Source organism: Lontra canadensis, unplaced genomic scaffold, assembly GCF_010015895.1.
Source record: "Lontra canadensis isolate GAN:19392208 unplaced genomic scaffold, GSC_riverotter_1.0 scaffold122, whole genome shotgun sequence".
Classification (NCBI taxonomy): Eukaryota; Metazoa; Chordata; class Mammalia; order Carnivora; family Mustelidae; genus Lontra; species Lontra canadensis.
The window spans coordinates 1,834,802-1,855,534 of NW_022631116.1; the positions used below are offsets into that span (position 1 = coordinate 1,834,802).

The following is a 20,733-nucleotide window of genomic DNA, read 5'->3' on the forward strand; positions in this document are numbered from 1 at the left end:
AACAGGGATAGAGAAGTTGAGTAGCCCAAGATCACACAGATGGTAAGCAGAATGAGCTGGGATTCGAACCCTAGGAGTCTGGATCCAGAAGCCATGCTCTTAACTGCATATACTAGATTCATCCTAACTAAATAAGTACGCTTTCTTCACATGTTTTTTATATACACATTGGCCCTTTCATCTGATTAGAAAGGAGAATGCTGATGGGCATCTGGCTGGCTCACCAGATGGAGCGTCTGACTTCTCGGGTCATGGTCTCAGAGTCTTGGGATCGAGCCCCATGTTGGGCTCCCGATCAGTGGGAAGCCTGCTTGTCCCACTCTCTCTACACTTTCCCTGCTTGTGTTCTATCTCTGTCTCAAGTAAATGAATAAAATCTTCCAAAAAAAATTTTTTTTTAACAAGTTGGGGGTTACATTTCAGGTCTCTAACATCTCTTTTTCTTTCTATGGGTAACCGAGGGAGCTGGGAGGAGCCCAGGGGAAGCAAGCAGGCTGGGGGATGGGGCTAGGATTAGGGTAAGATCTTTTGAAACTTTTTTCGTCATGTATTTTGTGAATTAATTTTGACATTTTCAATATCGTTTTAAAATGTGTATCTCGAGGGTGCCTGGGTGGCTCGGTTGGTTGAGCAACGGCCTTCGGCTCAGGTCATGATCCTGGACTTCCAGGATTGAGTCCTGCATCGGGCTCCCAGCTCCTTGGGGAGTCTGCTTCTACCCCGACCTTCTCCTCTCTCATGCTCTCTCTCACTCATTCTCTCTCAAATAAATAAATAAAAATCTTTTTTAAAAAAATGTGTATCTTGAGAAGCGCCTGGGTGGCTCAGGTGGTTAAGCATCTGCCTTTGGCTCAGGTTATGCCCTGGGATTGAGCCCCACACTGGGTTCCCTGCTCAGCAGGGAGCCCGCTTCTCCATCTGCCCCTCCCCCCACTCATGCGCTCTCTCTCACACTCTCTCTCTCTCTCTCTCAAATAAACAAATAAAAAAATTTTTTTAAATGTGTATCCTAAACAAGATGGGATTGGGAGGGATACAAACCATAAGAGACTCTTAATCTCACAAAACAAACTGAGGGTTGCCAGGGGGAGGGGGTAGGGAGAGGGTGTTGGGGTTATGGACATTGGGGAAGTTACGTGCTATGGTGAGTGCTGTGAAGTGTGTAAACCTGGTGATTCACAGACCTGTACTCCTGGGGCTAATAACACATTATATGTTAATTAAAATTTTAAAAAATAAAATGAAATAAAAATAAAAATGTGTATCTTGACTACTAGGAGTTTGGGGGGCCCTTCCCCTAGCTCCAGCTCTACCAGTAGCCATGCAAGACTCCCTCAAGTCTGGAGGCCTTGTCTGGCCTTCCAACTCCAAATCTTCTTCCTTTCCTCCTTTCTGCTCCCCTCCTCAAAGCAGTCATGGCAAAGAGACTTTCAGGTCAAGGAGGGCAAAGAGGTAGGGAGTAAGGTTTCTTAAGCAGGTCTGAGGGTTTGCCTATGGAACAACACTCCATTCTTGCTTTCCAGCACCTTCTTCCTCCACCTACCCCTAGCAATGATACGCTTTCCTGGGTCCCTTGCTTCTCTTTTCTTTTGACTCTTTCCTCTTGCTTTGCAGGGGACATGTCATCCACGCCTGGAGCTTCCACCTTTCCTTATAACTGATAACCACCAAATCGCTGTGTCTGGAGCCCCAGACCTGTTATATGGTAAACTCCTATGTAAACTCACACTTCCACCTGCCTCCAGCAATCTTCCCGTCGCTGTCCTCAGGAGTCCCATACCTGATGCCTTAGCTTTCTATTGCCACTGTAACAAATAGTCACAATTGTTTAATAGCTAAAAACAAGACAAATATATTATCGTACAGCAGTCTGGCGTGACCTCCCCATAAGGCTGAAATCAAGGTGACAAGAGAGCTGTGTTCCTTTAGGGAGATTCTGGAGCTGGAGGGACCCATTTCCTTGCCTGTTCCACCTTCTAAGGGCCACCCATGTTCCTCGGCTCATGATCCCCTCCTCCACCTTCAAAGCCAGCAACGTTGCATGTTTCTGACCATTCTTCCAAAGTCACATCTCCTTTTGATCAGATCTGAGAAAATTTCTGTTTTTAATCATCTGTATGATGACCCACAGGCCCACACTGATAACCCAGGATAACCTCTCCACTTTAAGGTCCTCAACTTAATCACATCTGCGAAGTCCCTTTTGCCATATGAGATAGCATGGTCACAGGCTGCAGGGATTAGGACGGGACATGTTCGGTTGGCCATTATTCTGCCTACCATACTCAGCATGTCCAAAAACTCACTGGCCTGAGTTTAAAGGTCTGGCCTCATTGTCTACCCTTCTATCTTCCTCTTCCATATCCAGCTGGTGGCAAAGTCCTCCCAAGTCCCTATAGGAATCGCCCTTCAGTCTGTACCCCCTCATGGAAACTCATATCCCCCTGGCTTTCTTCACGTTTGTCTGTTCTGAGTTGTCTGAAGATGCCACAGTAGCTCTCCAGACTGAGTCGTGTCTCCGCCTGTCGCTTGTCTGCATAGTCCCCCAACTCCAAATCTTCCTTCCACACTATCACTAGTTATCTTTTTCAGACACACAGTTGACCATGTCAGCCTGCAGGTCAAAGTGCATTGATAGCCTCCTGCATTCTATAGGTTAAAGTTCAATTTCCTACCATGATGCAGAAGGCCCTTGATTATCTGGCCCCAAACAAACTAACCAGCTTTATGTCCAACAACACATACTGCAGTCCAGCCATACCGAGCAAGGGGAAATTCCCTAAAGACACCATTTTCTTCAGCCTTCTGTGAATTTGCCTGTGCTGTGCCTTCTGCTTAGAACATCCTACATTCTCCCTCTGCTTGTAGAACTACTCATCCTCAAGCACACACTCAACCCTGGGACGCCTGGGTGGCTCAGTCCATTAAGCATCTGCCTTTGGCTCAGGTCATGATCCCATGGTCCTGGGCTCGAGCCCTGCATCAGGATCCTTGCTCAGTGGGGAGCCTGCTTCTCCCTCTGCCTGCTGTTCCTCCTACTTGTGCAAACTCACTCTCTATCTCTGGCAAATAAATAAATAAAATCTTTTAAAAAAATAAATAGAAAGAAAGAGAGAAAGAAAGAAACACACTCAAACAGCACCCTGTCTGTGATGCTTTCCCTGTTACTCTTACTTCTACAGTCCCTTAGAATTCCACATGTGGGACGCCTGGGTGGCTCAGTCAGTTAAATGTCTTTGGCTTAGGTCATAATATCAAGGTCCAGGGACTGAGCCCGAGTTGGCATCCGCACTCAGAAGGGAGTCTACTTGTCCTTCTCCCTCTCTCTGTCCCTCCCCCTCCTTGTGCTTGCTCTCTCTAATAAATTAAAATCTTAAAAAAAAAAAAATCCACATGTTGGTTAGGAGCCTGTGATTTAGAGTCAGACAGCCCTGGATTTAAATCCCCACTCTATCACTCAGCAGCTCTGATTTTGGGCAAGTTGTTTTTCTCTCCAAGTTTTGGATTCCTCATCTGCCTCCACCACAGAGGCTTCCTGTGAGGGTTAAATTAATAAATAATATGTGTAAAGTACCCGTGTCAGTCACAAAGTTAGTAATCAGTAAGTGGCAGCTATTATTATTCATATATTTATATCCTCAATTATATATTTATTATCTATCTCCGTTAAAAGATTGAGCCTCTTGAGAAGATAAAAAGCCATATTGAAAGGGCCATATCATATTTTTTTTTTCCTTAGCACCTAACACAGTGTCTAGCATACTGTAGGTATTCCACAGACAGTTGTTACATGAATGGATCCACTGATGTAAGGATGGTTGGATGGTTGGATGGATGGATGGATGGATGGAAGGATGGATAGATGGATGGATGGAAGGATGGATGGATAGGTGGGTGGATAGATGGATGGATGGATGGATGGAAGGATGGATGGAAGGAAGGATGGATGGATGGATGGATGGATGGATGGATGGATGGAAGGATGGATGGATGCATGCATGCATGCATGGAAGGAGGGATGGATGGATGGATGGATGGATGGATGGATGGATGGATGGAAGAATGTCTACCGGGCGCCTGGGTGGCTCAGGTGGTTGGGCAACTGCCTTCGGCTCAGGTCATGATCCCTGGGGTCCTGGGATCGAGTCCCATATCAGGTTCCCCCTGCTCTTTGGGGAGCCTGCTTCTCCCTTTCCCTCTGCTTGCTACTCTCCCTGCTTGTGCTCCCTCTCTCTCTGTCAAATAAATAAATAAAATCTTAAAAAAAAAAAAAAAAGAACATCTTCCTACAGAAATGAGGAAAACAGCATTTTGACAATTCATGAGTTTGGGGGAACTTCTAAGAAAGGTCAAGGCATTTCTTTCTCACCTTTCACCTGGCAATCTCTTGCTCCAGATACGAGCCTGTTCTTATATAAATCCATGCAAGTGACTGTCCCCTGGTGGCCATTGAAGATTCGTATACAAGCCCCACTTTTCAGATCCCAGGATCTGCAGGAATCAGGCCAAAAAATGTTTTTGAGATTTTTTCTGAGGGCCCAAAGGGATCATACTATACACGACCTCCCTTAGACCAACAGTCTATTGGAAGGCAGCAAAGTTTCATGGTCAAGCTCAGAGTCAGAGGCCTGGATTTGAATCCCAGTTGCAGCAGCCATTAGGCGTAACTTTGGGAAAGTTACTTAACTTCTGTGTAGGCGTCATTTCCTCACTGGTAGATTAGAAATGGTAACAATGATAGTTACACCTCATAGCGGTTTTTGCAAAGAATTAAATACACAAATGCAATGACTGTCAACCAGGAGTGATTACCACCACTAGGGGACATTTGACAATGCCTGGAGACATTCTTGGTTGTCTCCACTGGGGAGAGAGATGCTATGGGTATCTAGTGTGTAGAGTCCCAGGATACTGCTGAGCAACCCCCCAATGCACAGGACAGCCTTCATATGAAGTACTTTACAGCCCCAAATTGAGAAACCCTGCATTAATTCATGTAACATTGGAACAATGGTCAACGTGTCAAAAATGCTTAATAAATGTTGGTTGGTATTAGGTGGAAGTTTCTAGAATTACCACCAGGCTTAAAATCCATGGCACTGATTCAACAGAAGAGCTGATCTTCAAACAAGAACAACAGAACTATTGGGGATGCCTGGGTGGCTCAGTGGGTTAAGCCTCTGCCTTCAGCTCAGGTCATGATCCCAGGGTCCTGGGATCAAGCCCTGCATCAGGCTCTCTGCTCAGCAGGGAGCCTGCTCCCCACTCTGTCTCTGACTACCTCTCTGCCTGCTTGTGATCTCTCTCTCTCTGTCAAATAAATAAATAAGATCTTAAAAAAATAAAAAAGAACAATAGAACCATTTATTTCAGTCACTTAGATCCAAAATATTTTATGTGTATTTCTGAGACATATCTAAGAAATACATGGGAGCATGTATGAGTCACATCATTTTTTAATAAGCAAACTTGCCCGAGGTCTCTCAGCTGTCTCTGATACAGACTTGCACGTTAGCCAGTTTGCTTTTGCAAGGCAAAGAGTGATACTAAGATAGTGGGTTCTGGAGCCAGGGGGCCCCAGGTTCTATCCCAGGTCCATCACTTATGAGCTGTAGGATCTTGGATAAGTTAATGAACCACTCTGTATCCCAGTTTCCTCATGCGTAAATTGAGGTTAAGAATGGTAGTTACCTCACAGAATTCTTATGAGACTTGGCACACAATAAACAATTAATAAATGTTTCTTTTGTTTTTCTTTGAATGTGCTACCCTTTCCCTTCTAACATTCCCAAAGGTCCTGTGGCCTTAGCAGTTTGTCAGAGTCTGCTATGCGCCCACAGCACATTTAAAGATATCCCAGTGGCCTGAAGAAAAGCAGGTTTTGAATTTCTGTTCTAGCAACACGGCCAATCATGTGTTCAGGTTGTTTTTCTTAAGTTAGGCAGAAAAGATATTTGACAAACATTTTTAGGAAAATAGGAATAGGAAGTCCTGGCTGGCTCAGTCAGAAGACCGTGTGACTCTTGATCTCAGGGTCTTGAGTTCAAACCCCACGTTGGGTGTAGAGATTACTTAAATAATAAATAAACTTAAAAAAAAATAAAAAGAGGGACACCTGAGTGGCTCAGTCGGTTAAGCATCTGCCTTTGGCTCGGGTCATGATCGCAGGGTCCTGGGATAGAGCCCTGCATCAGGCTCCCTGCTCAGCGGGAAGTCTGCTTCTCCCTCTGCTGCTCCCCCTGCTTGTACTCTGTCTCTCTATATATATCTCAAATAAATAAAATCTTTAAAATAAAAAAAGAAAAAAGAAAAGAAAATTTAAAAAGTAGGAATAAGGAACTTATTGATTTCACAAACTTATTTAAAAAAAGTTGTAACAGCAAGAGTTATACTTAGTAAAAAAAACTATAGATGTACTCCCTTCAAAAAGGATAACAAGATGTCTGCTCTTACTGCTTCTACTTAACTGGAAGTCCAAGGTAAAGTTAGAAAGAAAGAAAAAGAAAAATGTAGTATAAAAGTATGGGAAAAGAAGATAATTATTATCATTATTCCTGGCTGGAAGATCATCTACATAGCACATATATTTTTAATTTTTATTTTTATTTATTTATTTGACAGAGAGAGAGAAATCACAAGTAGGCAGAGAGGCAGGAGAGGGGGCGGGATGCAGGTTCCCCGCCGAGCAGAGAACCCGATTCGGGGCTCGATCCCAGGACCCTGAGATCATGATATGAGCCGAAGGCAGAGGCTTAACCCACTGAGCTACCCAGGTGCCCCAGCACATATACTTTTAAAACCAATGAGAGGTTAACAAGGTTGCTAGATACAAGAACAATCTATAGTAATCAACCCCATTTCTCTATACCAGCAAAAATCAATATGAAACAAAAATAAGATACTGGGCACCTGGGTGACTCAGTCAGTTAAGCAGCTGCCTTTGGCTCAGGTCATGATCCCAGGGAGCTGGGATGGAGTCCCAGATTGGACCTCCCTGCTCAGCAGGCATCTGCCTTCTCCCTCTGCCTCCCCTCCCCCGCCCCGCACTCTCTCTTTCTCTCTCTCTCTCTCAAATAAATAAATAAAGTCTTTAAAACTAAAAGAATTTTAAATTTTAAAAAAATTTTTGAGAAAAGATACTTTGGGAGAATGTCTTTTTGACTTCCCCAAAGGGAGGCGTTTCTTAAACATGCCAAGTCCACAAAGTCAACTACCTTAAAGTTAAGGATTTCTGTTCATCAAAAGTCACCATGGTGACAAGAGGAGTCTTAAATTGGAAGGAGAAATTTGCAACACAAAAATCAACAAAGAATTAGTATCTAAAATATATAAAGAACTCCAACGAATCAATAAGAATAAATAAATTAACAGAAGAATAGGCCAAACGACAACAAAAACTGAACAGGAATTTCATAGAGGAAAAAGCACAAATGGCTCTAAAACATATTGTGATGGTTAACTTTATACGTCAGTTTGAAGGCTGTTTTAGGTCAAGATCAAGGTTTAAACCAATGGATGTCGAGTAAAGCACATGGCCCTTCATCATGTAGACAGGCCTCATCCAATCAACTGAAGGCTTAAACAGAACAAAAAGACCAACCTCCCCCCCATGCACTCCCAACAAGAGGGAATGCTCCAGCAAACCATCTGCAGACTTATCTCCACCCCCAACTCTCCTAGGTCTCCAGGCTGCGGGCCCACACTGTGAGCCAATTCATTATAAAGAGATAATCAATCTCTTTATATGCACACACACATCTCCTGTTTCTCTGAAAAGCTTAATACACACATATGAAAATATGCCCAACCTCATTAGTAATCAAAGAAGTTAAAAGAGGTGGCAGCAGATTGGCAGTTAATGTTGTCAGTATTGAGCATCAAATAGTAAATATTGGTAGGGGTCTACCCCTGATGATGAGAGCAGAACCTAATATAACTGTTTAAGAAAACAATTTAGTACTCCTACCTAGAAATTTCACGACAAAGAATAATCCTTAAGAGAAACTCATGCACTGTGGTTAAGAAGACTGCATCATACCTTTGAAAGGTGCTGAGAGTAGATCTTGAAAGGTCTTACCACAAGAAAAAAAAATTTTGTAACTACGAGTCGTGATGGATATAAGTAAACTTACTGTGGTAATCATTTTCCAATATATACAAATATCAAATCATTATGTCATATACCTAAAACTAATATGTTGTGTGTTAATTATATCTATCTCAGTTAAAAAAAATTTTTTTTTTTACTAATTTTTTAAGTAATCTCTATACCCAACACGGGGCTCAAACTCACAACTCCAAGATCAAGAATCTCATGTTCTACCACTGAGTTACCAGGTGCCTCTGAAAAAGTTTTTTTAAAAACTCTTGCACATAGGGCCACCTGGGGGGCTCAGTCATTATGCCTTCAGCTCAGGTCATGATCCCAGGGTCCTGGGATCAAGTCCCGTGTCAGGCTCCCCAATCAGCGGGAAGACTGCTTCTCCCTCTCCCACTCCCCCTGCTTGTGTTCCCTCTCTCGCTGTGTCTCTCTCTGTCAAATAAATAAAAAAACAAACTCATGCATATAGATGTCAGGGGACACATCCAAGAACACCTGTAGCAGCAGATGTTTATTCTTTGAAAGAATAAAAAAATGGAAACAATGCAAATATCCATTGACAGAAGATGAAATGATTTATAATATATTCATCCAATAAAAGACAGTGTCTCAATGAAAATAAATTACTGCTACCTACATCTTATGGATAAATCTCAAAATCATGGTTCAGTACAAGAATCTAGTATAAGTGAATTTTTTAATGCAATTCCATTTATGTAAGTTTAAAAATAGGCAAAAGTAATCAATATTTTTGGAGATCTATAAATAGCAAAATTATAAAGAAATACAAGGGAATAATTAGCATAAAATTTAGGGTAACATTACCTCTGGTTGGGAGGGAGAAAGTAAGGAAAGACACACAGTGAGATTTGGGGAATGGTAATGATCTATTTCTTGGCCTGAGTATGGTACATGGATGTTTACTATATTGTTTAAAAATATATGTATATATACATTTTTAAACACCATTTTGCTTCTATATCATATGTCATATCCACAGAAAAACACCTTTTCCTAAGGCATCTATAAAAGAACTATAAATTGTGCCATCATCTAAGAGCACTAAGAAAGATACTTTCCAAGGAGTGCCTGGGTGGCTCAGTCTGTTAAGTGTCTGCCTTTGGCTCAGGTCATGATCTCAAGGTCCTAGGATCAAGTATCACATGAGACTCCTTGCTCAGTGGGGAGTCTGCTTCTCTCTCTCTCTCTGCTCCTCCCCTTGCTCATTCTCTCTCTCGCTCTCTCTCAAATAAGTAAATAAAATCTTCAAAAATTAAAAATAATATACCTTCCAATTCAAAGCCCTCAACCAGAAAATAGATCTGATAATTGCTATAAATCAATCTCATTCAAAGTTTAAACAATATATAAATTATTGGTTTCTACCTTGCCAAATAAAGAAAAAAATGTTACGGGTTTATCCATATCATTTAGGAGAGCATTACTTAAATAAATAAATACTAAGGGGGAAAAAGCATGCAGGCTTCTTCCACAAGCTGACTTTAGGCCTTGGGTTGGGATGGACCACAACTCCCTTGGACCACTCACCTGATACTCAGGTCATAACTCCCGCTCAGTAGAAAGTTCTCCTCCTCACACAAGAAGAGGGTGCGGACACTCCCAGCATGGCCTCGGAACTCAGTGGGTAATTCCTTTACTTGTATGACATCTAGAAGCTGGATCTTCCGGTTGGATGACACTGCGACCAGATCTCCCCCAGAATAGTGAATGACTCTGTTTCGGTCCCACCTGAGTTGCCGGGGGCAGAAAAAGATGATCCATGAAAGAAAAGTTAGTGTCCTTCCAGAACTCCCTTAGTATGATGACCGTCACCTGCAGGGGTGGTATAATGGAAAGCAGAAGGCACACTCCTGGTGGACCCCTACCTCATACCATACCAAGTCACTTTAGATTAAAACCTAAAGACAACAGAAAAACTATTAAAAAAGAATCTACTAATGTATGATAAATCATCAAGAGAGGATATTCTCTTGAATATGCATCATCTCCCAAACTTGTCTGACCACAGAAATCTTTTTTTATAGAAAACATTAGAGGAACACAGCTTGGAAGCCTTATGCCAACTGCATATCCCGCTGTTTCTTTCTTTTTTTTCTCTCTTAACCAATATCCAATGAGTTTATGTCAGGTTCAAAGTACTGTGCTAAGAGCTACCATGGGAAATACAGAGATGAATTAAGATATGGATCTTGCCTTCAATGAGCCTGCAGTCTAGTAAAACAGGATAAGTTAAGTTAATTTTCCAGTCATAAGATTATTACCAAATAGATAAAATATGAGCAAGATGACCAAATCATTTATTGTCCAAAAGGAGACTTTTTCATTGTGAAAGGGGACACGATTATTAGTAACTCCAGGACCACAGAGTAAAGTGGGATTTTTTCAGCAAACATGGATGGAGTCACATCTGAATATGAGAAGTAATTCTTGATATCTTCGTCCTCATTCCCCTTGTTACATCTAGAGTTCAATGAGCCATCATCTCTTCCAAAGGGCACTTATCACCATGCCATCCATAAAAACTCAGCTTTGCCTTTCCGCTGTCTGCTGTGTCTTCCCCTTACTGACTGCTCAAGATGTAATTTGTTAAGTAACATTCACAGTCAAAAATAAAATAGAGGCAGCCTCCACAAAATCTTATGAATAAAGAGTGAAATCCTAGGCCTAAACTATGGCAGAAAGTTGATTACTAGGGCACCTGGGTGGCTCAGTCGATTAAGCAGCTGCCTTCGGCTCAGGTCATGATCCCAGGGTCCTGGAATCGGGACCCACATTGAGTTCCCTCCTCAACGGGAAGCCTGCTTCTCCCTCTCCCACTACCCCTGCTTGTGTTCCCTCTCTGGCTGTGTCTCTGTCAAATAAACAAAATCATTAAAAAAATTTTATAGATATACATGCAAAGAAAATTCTAGAATATACATAAGTATACATGAATATTAATAAAATGAATATTAATTTGTGTACTAATATACATGAAGATTATAGGAGGTCTTTGCCTTTCTCTATACATTTTCTAGTATTTAGAGGATTTCTTCTTTGCACTAAGCATATATCACTTCTAAAATTGAAATAAAACCATACAAATATTTCCAAAAAAGCAATGTTTTCATGCACGTGACTTGTGTGAAAGTTGGTCAGTATACCCGAAATTACAACAGGAAAGTGTCCTCTGGCCATGGGGAGAATGGTGCAAATATCCAGCCCTATTCTCCGAAGGGGATCTCATGTTCTTGGGGGACTGGAGCTTGAGGGGAGGAAGGATTGCCTTTCCAAGTGAACAGGGTCATGGAAATCCTAAAGACGCCAGTGTGGGTAATTCAAGGGTCCCCGAAGACCTGGGTTCTGGCCCTGGTACCTACGTGTCTGAGAGGATGCGGATATTGTAAGTCCCACAGAAGACATTTCTCTCCTCCATTTGGACCTGCTGAGTTTCCTGGTTCTGGTATGCGGCCCACAGGTTGTAGTCATTCTAACAATGGAACACAAAGTCAAATCACAGCGGCAACTTTACCCCAGGCCCCAAACATGCACCCCCGAGGACGCCCCCAGCAAGGACATAAGGGCCCAAGGATTCTTTTGCTTCAGGCTGTGGCTGCCACTGCGTGTGGGGAGGGAGGGACCCCCGAGGAGACCCCAAAGTAATCCATGGAGAACCAAGGGTCCTGATTTGTCTTCCATCTCTTCATATTTTCTGTGTGTTCTGATTCCATGAACTTTCCTGGTCGCTGATCGCTCAACTTTTCCAAAAAAACGAGCTCACAAAGGACAATGCTCACAAAATAAAGTCACAGGTGCCCTCTGGCCGGCTTTTTTGCAGAAGTTGAGGTTTTGTGGGCCTATTGCATCGAGACCTGAAGGTACAGAGTGTGCTGGTGGGAACTCCAACCGTATGTGAAATCACAGCTACACCCGCTGTGCATTTGGGCCTCAAAGTCTGCCCACAGAGGCAAGCTTGGTCCCTCCTTACAGCTGCCTCATGGAGTACACCATTGGCCCCACGAATTATTCTCGTGGTTTTGCAGGTGAGATATAGCTGAGCCTCAGGAAGAAGAAACCAATTTTATCAAGTCTCAACAGGGGTGTTTTCCTTCCTTTTCTAAGACTTCCTTCCTTCCTTCCTTCTTTCCATCTTTCTTACCTTCCTTCCTCCTTCTTTTCTTCCTCCCTTCCTTCCTTCCTTCCCCATCCCTCCCTCTCTCCATGGGACACTTTCTAAGCCACTGTGGCGTGCCAGGCAGGCTAAATTCTGCCACAGATGACTCAACCAGAGTCTCGCTTATCACTCCTCTTTCCAGCCATACTCTTCCCCCTCAAATAGCAGGAAATGACAACCATGCTAGCAGGAAACCAAAACACAGAGTGCCTTTACCATGAAAGCAAAGAAGACCACAGCAGCACATTTGGACCTGGGAGCCCTCCTGGGAACATCCCTTCAAAGTCTCCTTCCTACGTAGCCTTCCTCTCCGTGCCTATAGACTCTTCCTTGGGATGCCTGCTTTTCTGGACTCAACCTCCTTGATCTCTAACCCAGTAATGATGTCCACCTTAGAAGCCTCGGCCCTGAATCTCTCAACCTGCCTCGCCTCGAATGTCCAAGCATCTCTGATATCCTGCCTTGAATTCATCGAGTCTTCCTTGGCTTCTCATGGCCTGGGCTGGAATGCCTTGGCTCTTGGTCATTGGCCAAGTTTTGAGAGCCCAGAAGCTCCATGGTGGAGTCACTGGGAGGAAAAAGACCTGATTCAAATCCCAGTTCTGCCACTGAGCAGCTAGGAGACCTCTGGTGATTTTTGGAACCTCGCAGCCTCCATTTCCACGTCCAGGAACTGGGAGCGATGATATCCACCCGATCTACAGCAAGGATCAAGTGAACGATGCGTACAAAGCCCTTGGCACTATGCCGGGCACACCACTCAAACTCAGTCCCCATAGCAGTCACCAGCCCTGGGAAGCACTCTCCTAAACTTTCCCTAGCGGACCCCTTAGCTTCCTCGTCTGGCCCTTCCACGTTTCTCGTCTGTTGTCCACAGTGCTTTACCTGTTTCTCTCTCTTTCCTAAAATTACAACATTTCTAAAATATCAAACACTGCCTGGGTAGTCCTTTCCAGTCAGGCAGTTATTAGCCACGTCACCCAGAGCAGGGTGTTAGCTCTGTTACACTTAGAGCCCCGAGCTCGGGAAGAACGTGTCTGCGTCCTACTTGCATCTCGGTCATTCTGTCAGGGAGACCTGAAACTCTCAGCGCCTCAGTCTTTTCATCGGTCACATGAGTGAATGGGCCGATTTAAAGATATAAAATTCAGATCATGGGGTGCCTGGGTGGCTCAGAGGGTTAAAGCCTCTGCCTTCAGCTCGGGTCGTGATCTCAGGATCCTGGGCTCTCTGCTCAGCAGGGAGCCTGCTTCCTCCTCTCTCTCTGTCTGCCTGCCTCTCTGCCTACTCGTGATCTCTGTCAAATAAATAAATAAATAAATAAATAAATAATCTTTTAAGGAAAAAATAAATAAAATTCATGTCAAATGAAGTCCACAGATGTGTTTTCTTTGGCCCCCAGAGTTTTGGGGTTTTTTAATGCTTTTAATTGGCTGCCCGCATTTAAGGAAAAGGAGAGATGTCACAAGATAATTATCTGAATTATCTTGAAAGCTCAGATGGATGCCGAGGCTGAGGTCCAGTCTATGGCCGTAACTCGCAGGAGCTGTGTAGCACCTGGCCCCTTTGGATGGGGAGGTAAGTCTCCAGCTCCCGGAGGTTCCGCCACACCCACTCGCACCCCCAACCGCCCTCATTCCTGTGACCTGTCTGGCTTCTACGGACAGAAGAACTGGATGGTCACTCTGGTCCTTTCTATCCCTCAAATTCTAACTCATATACACAGTTGCCTTCGAGAAGCTACAGTCTGGACACCCCTTATTGAATATTCTTTTGAGGCCCATGGGACAGATTTCAAAACAGAAGACCCTTGAGCAGAGAGGAGGAAGCAAGAATCTGATGGTTTCAGGAATGACCACCAGGCCTGGATAAACCGTAGAGAGAGCTCAGAGCCTTTCTTCTGTCCTTCACTGTTGCCCAAGATTTGGTATGGGGGAGTCTATGGTTAAGTAACCGCCCCCCTTCATTCCTAGAACCAGAATAAACCTGGAAGCAAGAGGGGAGAAAGCGTAATCCATTCTGGACCCTGGACACTCTGGACCCATCCTGGCCAGTCCATTCCTGAGCCACGGACCCTCACAGCCTCTGGTTGCCTGTGGCCTGACGGGTGTTAAGGAAAATCCCAGTCACCCCTGACATCCACTCGTTTAACAGATGACGAATTTCAGGCTGAAGGAGAGGAAGTCACTTGCTTAAGGAAACACAGCACAGAACTCTGGTCTCCCTTAGGGAATGTCGCCTCCTAGGCCCTAAATCCACGTGCTATATCCTATATCCTCCCGCTTCCTCTACCCTCATATGACGACTGAGTCTGGACTCCAGCCTGGCTAAGGAGAACAGGACGCCACGGTGACTTGCCCCAGACGCCACTGCCACACACCTTTGTTCTCAGTTTCAATTTCTGATTTTTCACACGTATGCACTTCCCATTATCGGTTATTTTAGGAACTGGGATAAAAAGCTTGTTGGCATAGTTAGGATCGATTCCCTTTGTGTAGGATCCCTGAGGGGAAAAAACAAACAGAAAATGGTTATTACTCTTGGCCCTTACTCCCCAAGAGGAGGGGGGGAAACTCGTCCTTGGCAAGATCTGAATGGCGGGTTAACTCTGGCAAAGGAAGACCCATGTCTGGCCTGTGAGGCTGGTAGTGTGCGCGGACTCGTATAAGATGGACAAAACACCTGGAGGGACCCCAGTAGGACATGGCCAGAGTCCTCCACTTCCCAGAGGATGGCCCGCCTCCCAAGGCCGGCGTCTTCCTGTCTTCTCTTATCTATCTGTGCTGGGAAATACTCAAGCTACCGGCAACCCATGACACAGGGCAAGGCTTCAGGCCGGAAACAGAAGTAAAAATGCCAGAGGTGGACACTATTCCAGGAGAATAGTGCATCTTGACCCAAGAATATACTTTGTGGGCTTTGAAATATCTGGGTACCATGTGCGGCTGCTCCGGGAACACACTCACGGTCCTCTCATTGCCAAAACCACAGTAAAGCTCTCTGGCGAAAACAATCCCCCACTCTGTGAGGTTTCAGGAAGGCTCTGCCTCTCTGCTCCTGAGAGGTTTCCATATACGTCCTCCCTCCTGGATGCGCTGACCATGGAGTGATTAACGGGGAGACCAGACACAAAGGAAGTCCCTACTGAACCCTACAAAGCAACAAACACGGGGCAGGAGGCCAACTAAGGATCTAGGGAAGAGACCGGAAAGGCCCCCAGGCAGGCCAACCTCAATGCGGAAATGAGGCGGGTCTCCAGACCGACCCCTCCCCCCCAGACAGGAAGTACCTGCAAGAAGGTAATATGGCTCTGAATGAAAGGATGCATTGACAGATCCATCTTGACCTGCTGTACCAGCATGGCCCAGTGCTGGCTCACGGAGGCACATCTGTTCAGGCTGTTTTTATCCAGCATACCTGGAAAAAAAAAAAAAAAAAAAAAAAAACATGGACCTGGGAACCTCCCAACCGGCCCGTGATGAGCAGTGTCTGGAGAAATCCCCCAGTACAGCCCAGCATACTTAGAATATATTTGGAGAGGTGAACGGGCAGGGAACGGATGAAGTCCCGGTATTTGCCGACTCCAGAGGACAGGTCTTTGACGACATCCAAGTCAACCAACAGATTGGAAGGCGTGAATTCGGCCTTCGACAGGCCTGCTTTTCTGGAAAACAGGCTATTCATCTCGAAAATGCACTGGATGGAACTCTTCCATTGTCCGTCTAGAGGAAAGCAAGCAAAAGGTGCGGGATGAGGCTAATTCTGCGGTAACTCCAGGCCAAGAGAAGCCCTCAAGAAACCCTCTCCCCAGAAATAGAGCTCATCAGAATCCACCCTTAGACCCCTGGATTTTTATCGTTTCTTCTGCCAGAGTGGAAATAATGACCTCCCCAACGAAACGCACGAGGACTTTTTTAGCCTTCCCAGCTCAGGTGGGATACCTATAGCACCAAAGCCTGCCCCACTCAGGTGAAATGGCCTTGTGCCTAGAATTTCCTCAGAATACCGCAAGGGAAAAAAATATATAAACAATTTTGTAAAGGGACAAATGATTGACATGACTGGGCCAAGTACTGATAATTATCGAAACTGAGTGATGGTTCTGTGCGTGGTGATTACGGGGTCTTATCAGTTTATGAAATCTGGAAGTTTCCAGATAAAAAGTGCCTGAGAATTGATGCTTTGTGTTTCTTATAATGAGGTCACGTAGAGCTCTCGCCTCACACAAACCAGCTCAGGAAATCTTTGAGGTTATGCCCTAGTTCCCCACTGCTTTTGTTTCCTCCTCAAGACTGAATCCAATGCAGCAAAAGATAGGCGCCAGTGGGCTGACCTCTAGAGGTGAGGGGCCAGACAAGGGATTGTGGCCCAGAGCAGAGGGAGAACCCAAAGGAAACCCTCTTACGGTTCCCTTTCCGAGCTCTATTTTCAGGCATCTCTCAGAGGCACCAAGATGGAGAAGTGAAAACATGGGCTTTAATAAGGTTATAATGATCACCTTCAATTCTTGCTTCTCCCCTACCGGATGTGGGATTCGATGATGTAATAAGGATCGGTGAGCCCAACATACCACTGATGCCAAATGAATGTTCATCTCCTGCCACCCCCAGATGCTACTGCTCTGTGCCCACCGCCCCAAACCCATGGGGACTTCCCAATCTCCTATTAGCTTTTTTTTTTTTAAGATTTTTTTTTTAATGTATTTGACAGACAGATCACAAGTAGGCAGAGAGGCAGGCAGAGAGAGAGAGGATGAGGAGGCAGACTCCCTGCTGAGCAGAGAGCCCGATGCGGGACTCGATCCGAGGACCCTGGGATCACGACCCAAGCCGAAGGCAGAGGCTTTAACCACTGAGCCACCCAGGCGCCCCTCCTGTCTATTAGCTTTCTTGCTACAAGCTGACTTACCAGTATTAGATGCTTCGCCCCTCCTGTTTTCAAGCAAATTTTCTTTTCCTGAAGCTCTGGACAAAGGGAAGGATGCAGTCTTGGTGCTGGCTGCCCAGAAAACATCTGAGGTCTCATACGGCAGGTTGTAGTCTTTCTCGGGAAAGAAAAAAACACATCACTAGTGTCTTGATTGGGGCCTGAAAAGCCAACGGCCAAGACAAGGTGGAGGTGGAGTGGCCAAGTGGCCAAGACTTGGTGGAGGAAAGGACGTGAGACAAACAGTTTTTTGTTTGTTTGTTTGTTTGTTTGTTTGTTTTTTTAAAGATTTTATTTATTTATTTATTTGATGAGAGAATCACAAGTAGGCAAAAAGGCAGGCAGAGACAGTGAGAGGGAAGCAGGCTCCCTGCTAAGCAGAGAGCAGGACGCAGGACTCGATCCCAGGACCCCGAGATCATGACCTGAGTCGAAGGCAGCTGCTTAACCCACTGAGCCACCCAGGCACCCTGAGGCAAACAGTTTTATTTCTACTTGCTTCTCTTCAGTCTACACAAAACGGACTGGGCCAGTTATGTCTGGTTTTTCGGGAGGAGGGAGGCCGGAAGGGGGGCCTCCAAGTTTCCATACAAAAATTGCAGAAAGGGGCGCCTGAATGGCTCAGTCAGTTAAGCTTCTGCCTTTGGCTCAGGTCATGATCCCAGCATCTTGGGATGGAGACCCCATCAGGCTCCTTGCTAAGCAGGAGGCCTGCTTCTCTCTCTGCCTACGGCTCCCTGCTGTGTGCTCTCGCTCTCTCTCTTGCTCTCTCTCTCTGACAAATAAATAAAATCATTAAATAACTAAATAAATAAAATAAAAAGCCTTCCCAGTGATTCTGATGCAAGCTGAAGTTTGAGAACTCCTCTTCAAGGTTGGATTTTATGCACAAGCAAGGAATATGGTGCAATGAAAGGGAAAAAGCCCTAAACTTGGACCTCTTGACCCAGGTTCTGTGCAGGGCAAACTGAAAGGCAAAACAATTCAGAAGCCTCCCCTTTACATCCCTCCCTAACCCTGTCTAATCCCTCACCTAATGCAGGAACCACACCAGCAAAAAGCAGTAGTGGCACAGGCCAGCCATATCTGGGTCTAATTCCATTTTAAATGCCTCACAGTGGGGTCCCTGGGTGGCTCAGTGGGTTTAGCATCTGCCTTCAGCTCAGGTCATGATCCCAGGATCCTGGGACCAAATCCTAGCATGGCAGCGGGGAGCCTACTTTTCCCTCTCCCGCTCCCCAACGCTTGTGCTCCCTCTCTCTCTTTTTCCTCTCTCTCTCTCATAAATAAATAAAGTCTTAAAGAAAAAGCTTTAAAATAAGACAAAAAATACAAAAATAAGTGCCTGACAGTTACAAGTTCTGCACTTCCTTCTTTGTGTGCATTCTATACTTTTCTAGAAGGAAGTCGCAGTCTGCAATTTCTCCTTCGGTAAACAGGGCTGCAGGTCAGGACAAGGACATCTGTCCTGTATTCTGGAAGATCCCCGTCTGCCTAAGGTGGTCCACACCCCTGGTTCCTTGACAGGTTCCCCAAGTCCGGCTTCCCAGTCCCCCCGGGGCCTCGTTTACCCGCGACGTTGTTCCACTGTCTCAGAGACAGGACCCTGATGACATTGGCAGCGGTCAGCAGCAGCTTGGGGTCGCACATCTGCAGGAGAAAGAGCGTGTAATTTGCCTTGGTCCAGTGGGTGCTTCTCGCAAACCAGAACAAGATCTCCCGCATCTTCTGCTCCACAGTTTTATCCAACATCTGGTTCAAGGAAGACCTGACGATCTTCCCCTCCTTCCTGCTGAGGTTGATCCGGGACCGGCTGTAGATGAAATCCTTCCCCTGCGTGGTCTGAAGGATATTCTGAAAATAGTGCAGCAAGTAGAGGCTACCCAACTGCTCCAGGATGCTCACCAGAAACCTTCTCTGGGGCACCTCTCCTATCCTCCGGAACCACTGTTTGGTCGAGAAGATATTCCAAGCCAAGACACATGTTTCGCACTTTTGACACACGGGGACAGAACTGTCTCCCTTCTCACAACGGAAATACGGGGCATTCCCGAGCCTTGGGTCCAGGTTTTCCATGATTCTGAGATGACCAGCTCATTTTATCCTTGCCCGTTGTCAACCCCACCAAACACCAGAGGTACAGGAGAGGCGGACAGATATCCCAGTTGAGCCTTTTCTATTATAAACATTTCCCAGAGGAAAGGTAAAGCCCTGCGTTGGATGGAAAGCTGCTCTCTCCCAGAAACTGCCAGTAGAAGTCTGGCTTTTTGTACTGACTTCCTAGGAAACATGGCTTTTACCGTAAATCTCCTAAACCGGGCACTGCTTAGTAGGTGGAGGCAGTTGCTGTATATTCTGAAAGAGCTGGTCATCCCATTTCTAGAACCACAAGAATAGCGTCAGTCACATTGAAGTCATACGTGGAACCCTCTTAAAGGAAAAGATATATATATCATATATCATGGAGCCTGGCGTTGAGCTTTGATTGTTACTAATGACTAGTAAATATTCATGATGTACTTCTTACGTTAATAGCTGTTTGGCTATAAGGTGGCTAGCCCAATGATCCTGAATATGTCTCTACTCATTTTCTAAAGTCATCGTTGAACTGAAAACACAAATGTTTACTACAAACGTAGAACGTAAGTCGTTTCACTGGTTCAGAATGCTAACGAGAAACCTCTGCAGGGAAGCCCTCCCTCAGGGAAAATTTCACTCAGCCTCAATCACACGCTCCTCTGGGAGGCAGCACCTGGACTGAATTCAAGATGTGGGGACGGTCACCCCTTGGGGTGCATTACATTGAATACAACCCCAGGAAGTGTTAGAAAGCAAAGAACTCTTGATTACTTGGCTCAAGTAAGGAGACAGGAGATCACTCTCAAAGCACCGTCTCTCTTGGGGTTAGAACAGGAAGCTTTTATTCAGTGTATTAGGGGGTGAGAGCAAGGAGCTTGCATATACATTAAGGAATTTTACATGCTCTATTACTTGGGCATTTCCGTTCAATTGCTCAGACCTAGACCGCCCACATGCTAGTGTACACATTATGTTCAAAAGGTGGCAGAAAATTCCGCCTCTAGGTGGAGATCTTAGTACTATAAACAGATAAAGGTAAGTTCAGGACCAGGTTAGAGGGTGGGGACGGAATCGGTACACAGCTCTAAGCCGGCTCAAACTGGCTCCAGGAGGAGCTAGCTGGTGAAATATCTAGCCAGGGGCTATCAGGTGAGACACCCAGCTGGGCAGCTCTCAAAACAGCACCTTCCTTCCTGGCTCTCCTGGATTTCCCATCTTCCTTCTGCTGCTAGCTTTCAGCCCTCTGATTCTGAGTACCTCCCCATTGCATCCCAGCCAACAGTACAGCCAAGTGGAGAAGAGTGAGGAGTCTCGGGCAGGACTCCTGGACCCCAGCCCAGCTGCTAACTAGCTCTGTGTGCACAAGCGCATTACCTAATGCCCAATGTGTCAGTTTGCTTATTTGTAAAACAAAGAACAATAGTTTTGACTTGGGGGGGTGCGGTTTGAGGAT

General features: G+C 45.2%; 1 protein-coding gene across 1 annotated transcript in view; it reads right to left on the bottom strand.

The window, feature by feature from the left end:
• The window catches only part of LOC116857322 (F-box/WD repeat-containing protein 10-like), a 64,371-nt gene that overhangs the window by 16,277 nt on the left and 27,361 nt on the right, over positions 1–20,733 (bottom strand). The window contains exons 8-15 of the mRNA XM_032841305.1: positions 18,773–19,294; positions 17,184–17,315; positions 15,797–15,997; positions 15,565–15,692; positions 14,656–14,778; positions 11,482–11,591; positions 9,650–9,850; positions 4,370–4,491 (exon numbers count right to left, since the gene is read on the bottom strand). Coding sequence (XP_032697196.1) covers positions 4,370–4,491; positions 9,650–9,850; positions 11,482–11,591; positions 14,656–14,778; positions 15,565–15,692; positions 15,797–15,997; positions 17,184–17,315; positions 18,773–19,294 — 1,539 coding nt within the window. The remainder of the gene's footprint in view (positions 1–4,369; positions 4,492–9,649; positions 9,851–11,481; positions 11,592–14,655; positions 14,779–15,564; positions 15,693–15,796; positions 15,998–17,183; positions 17,316–18,772; positions 19,295–20,733) is intronic.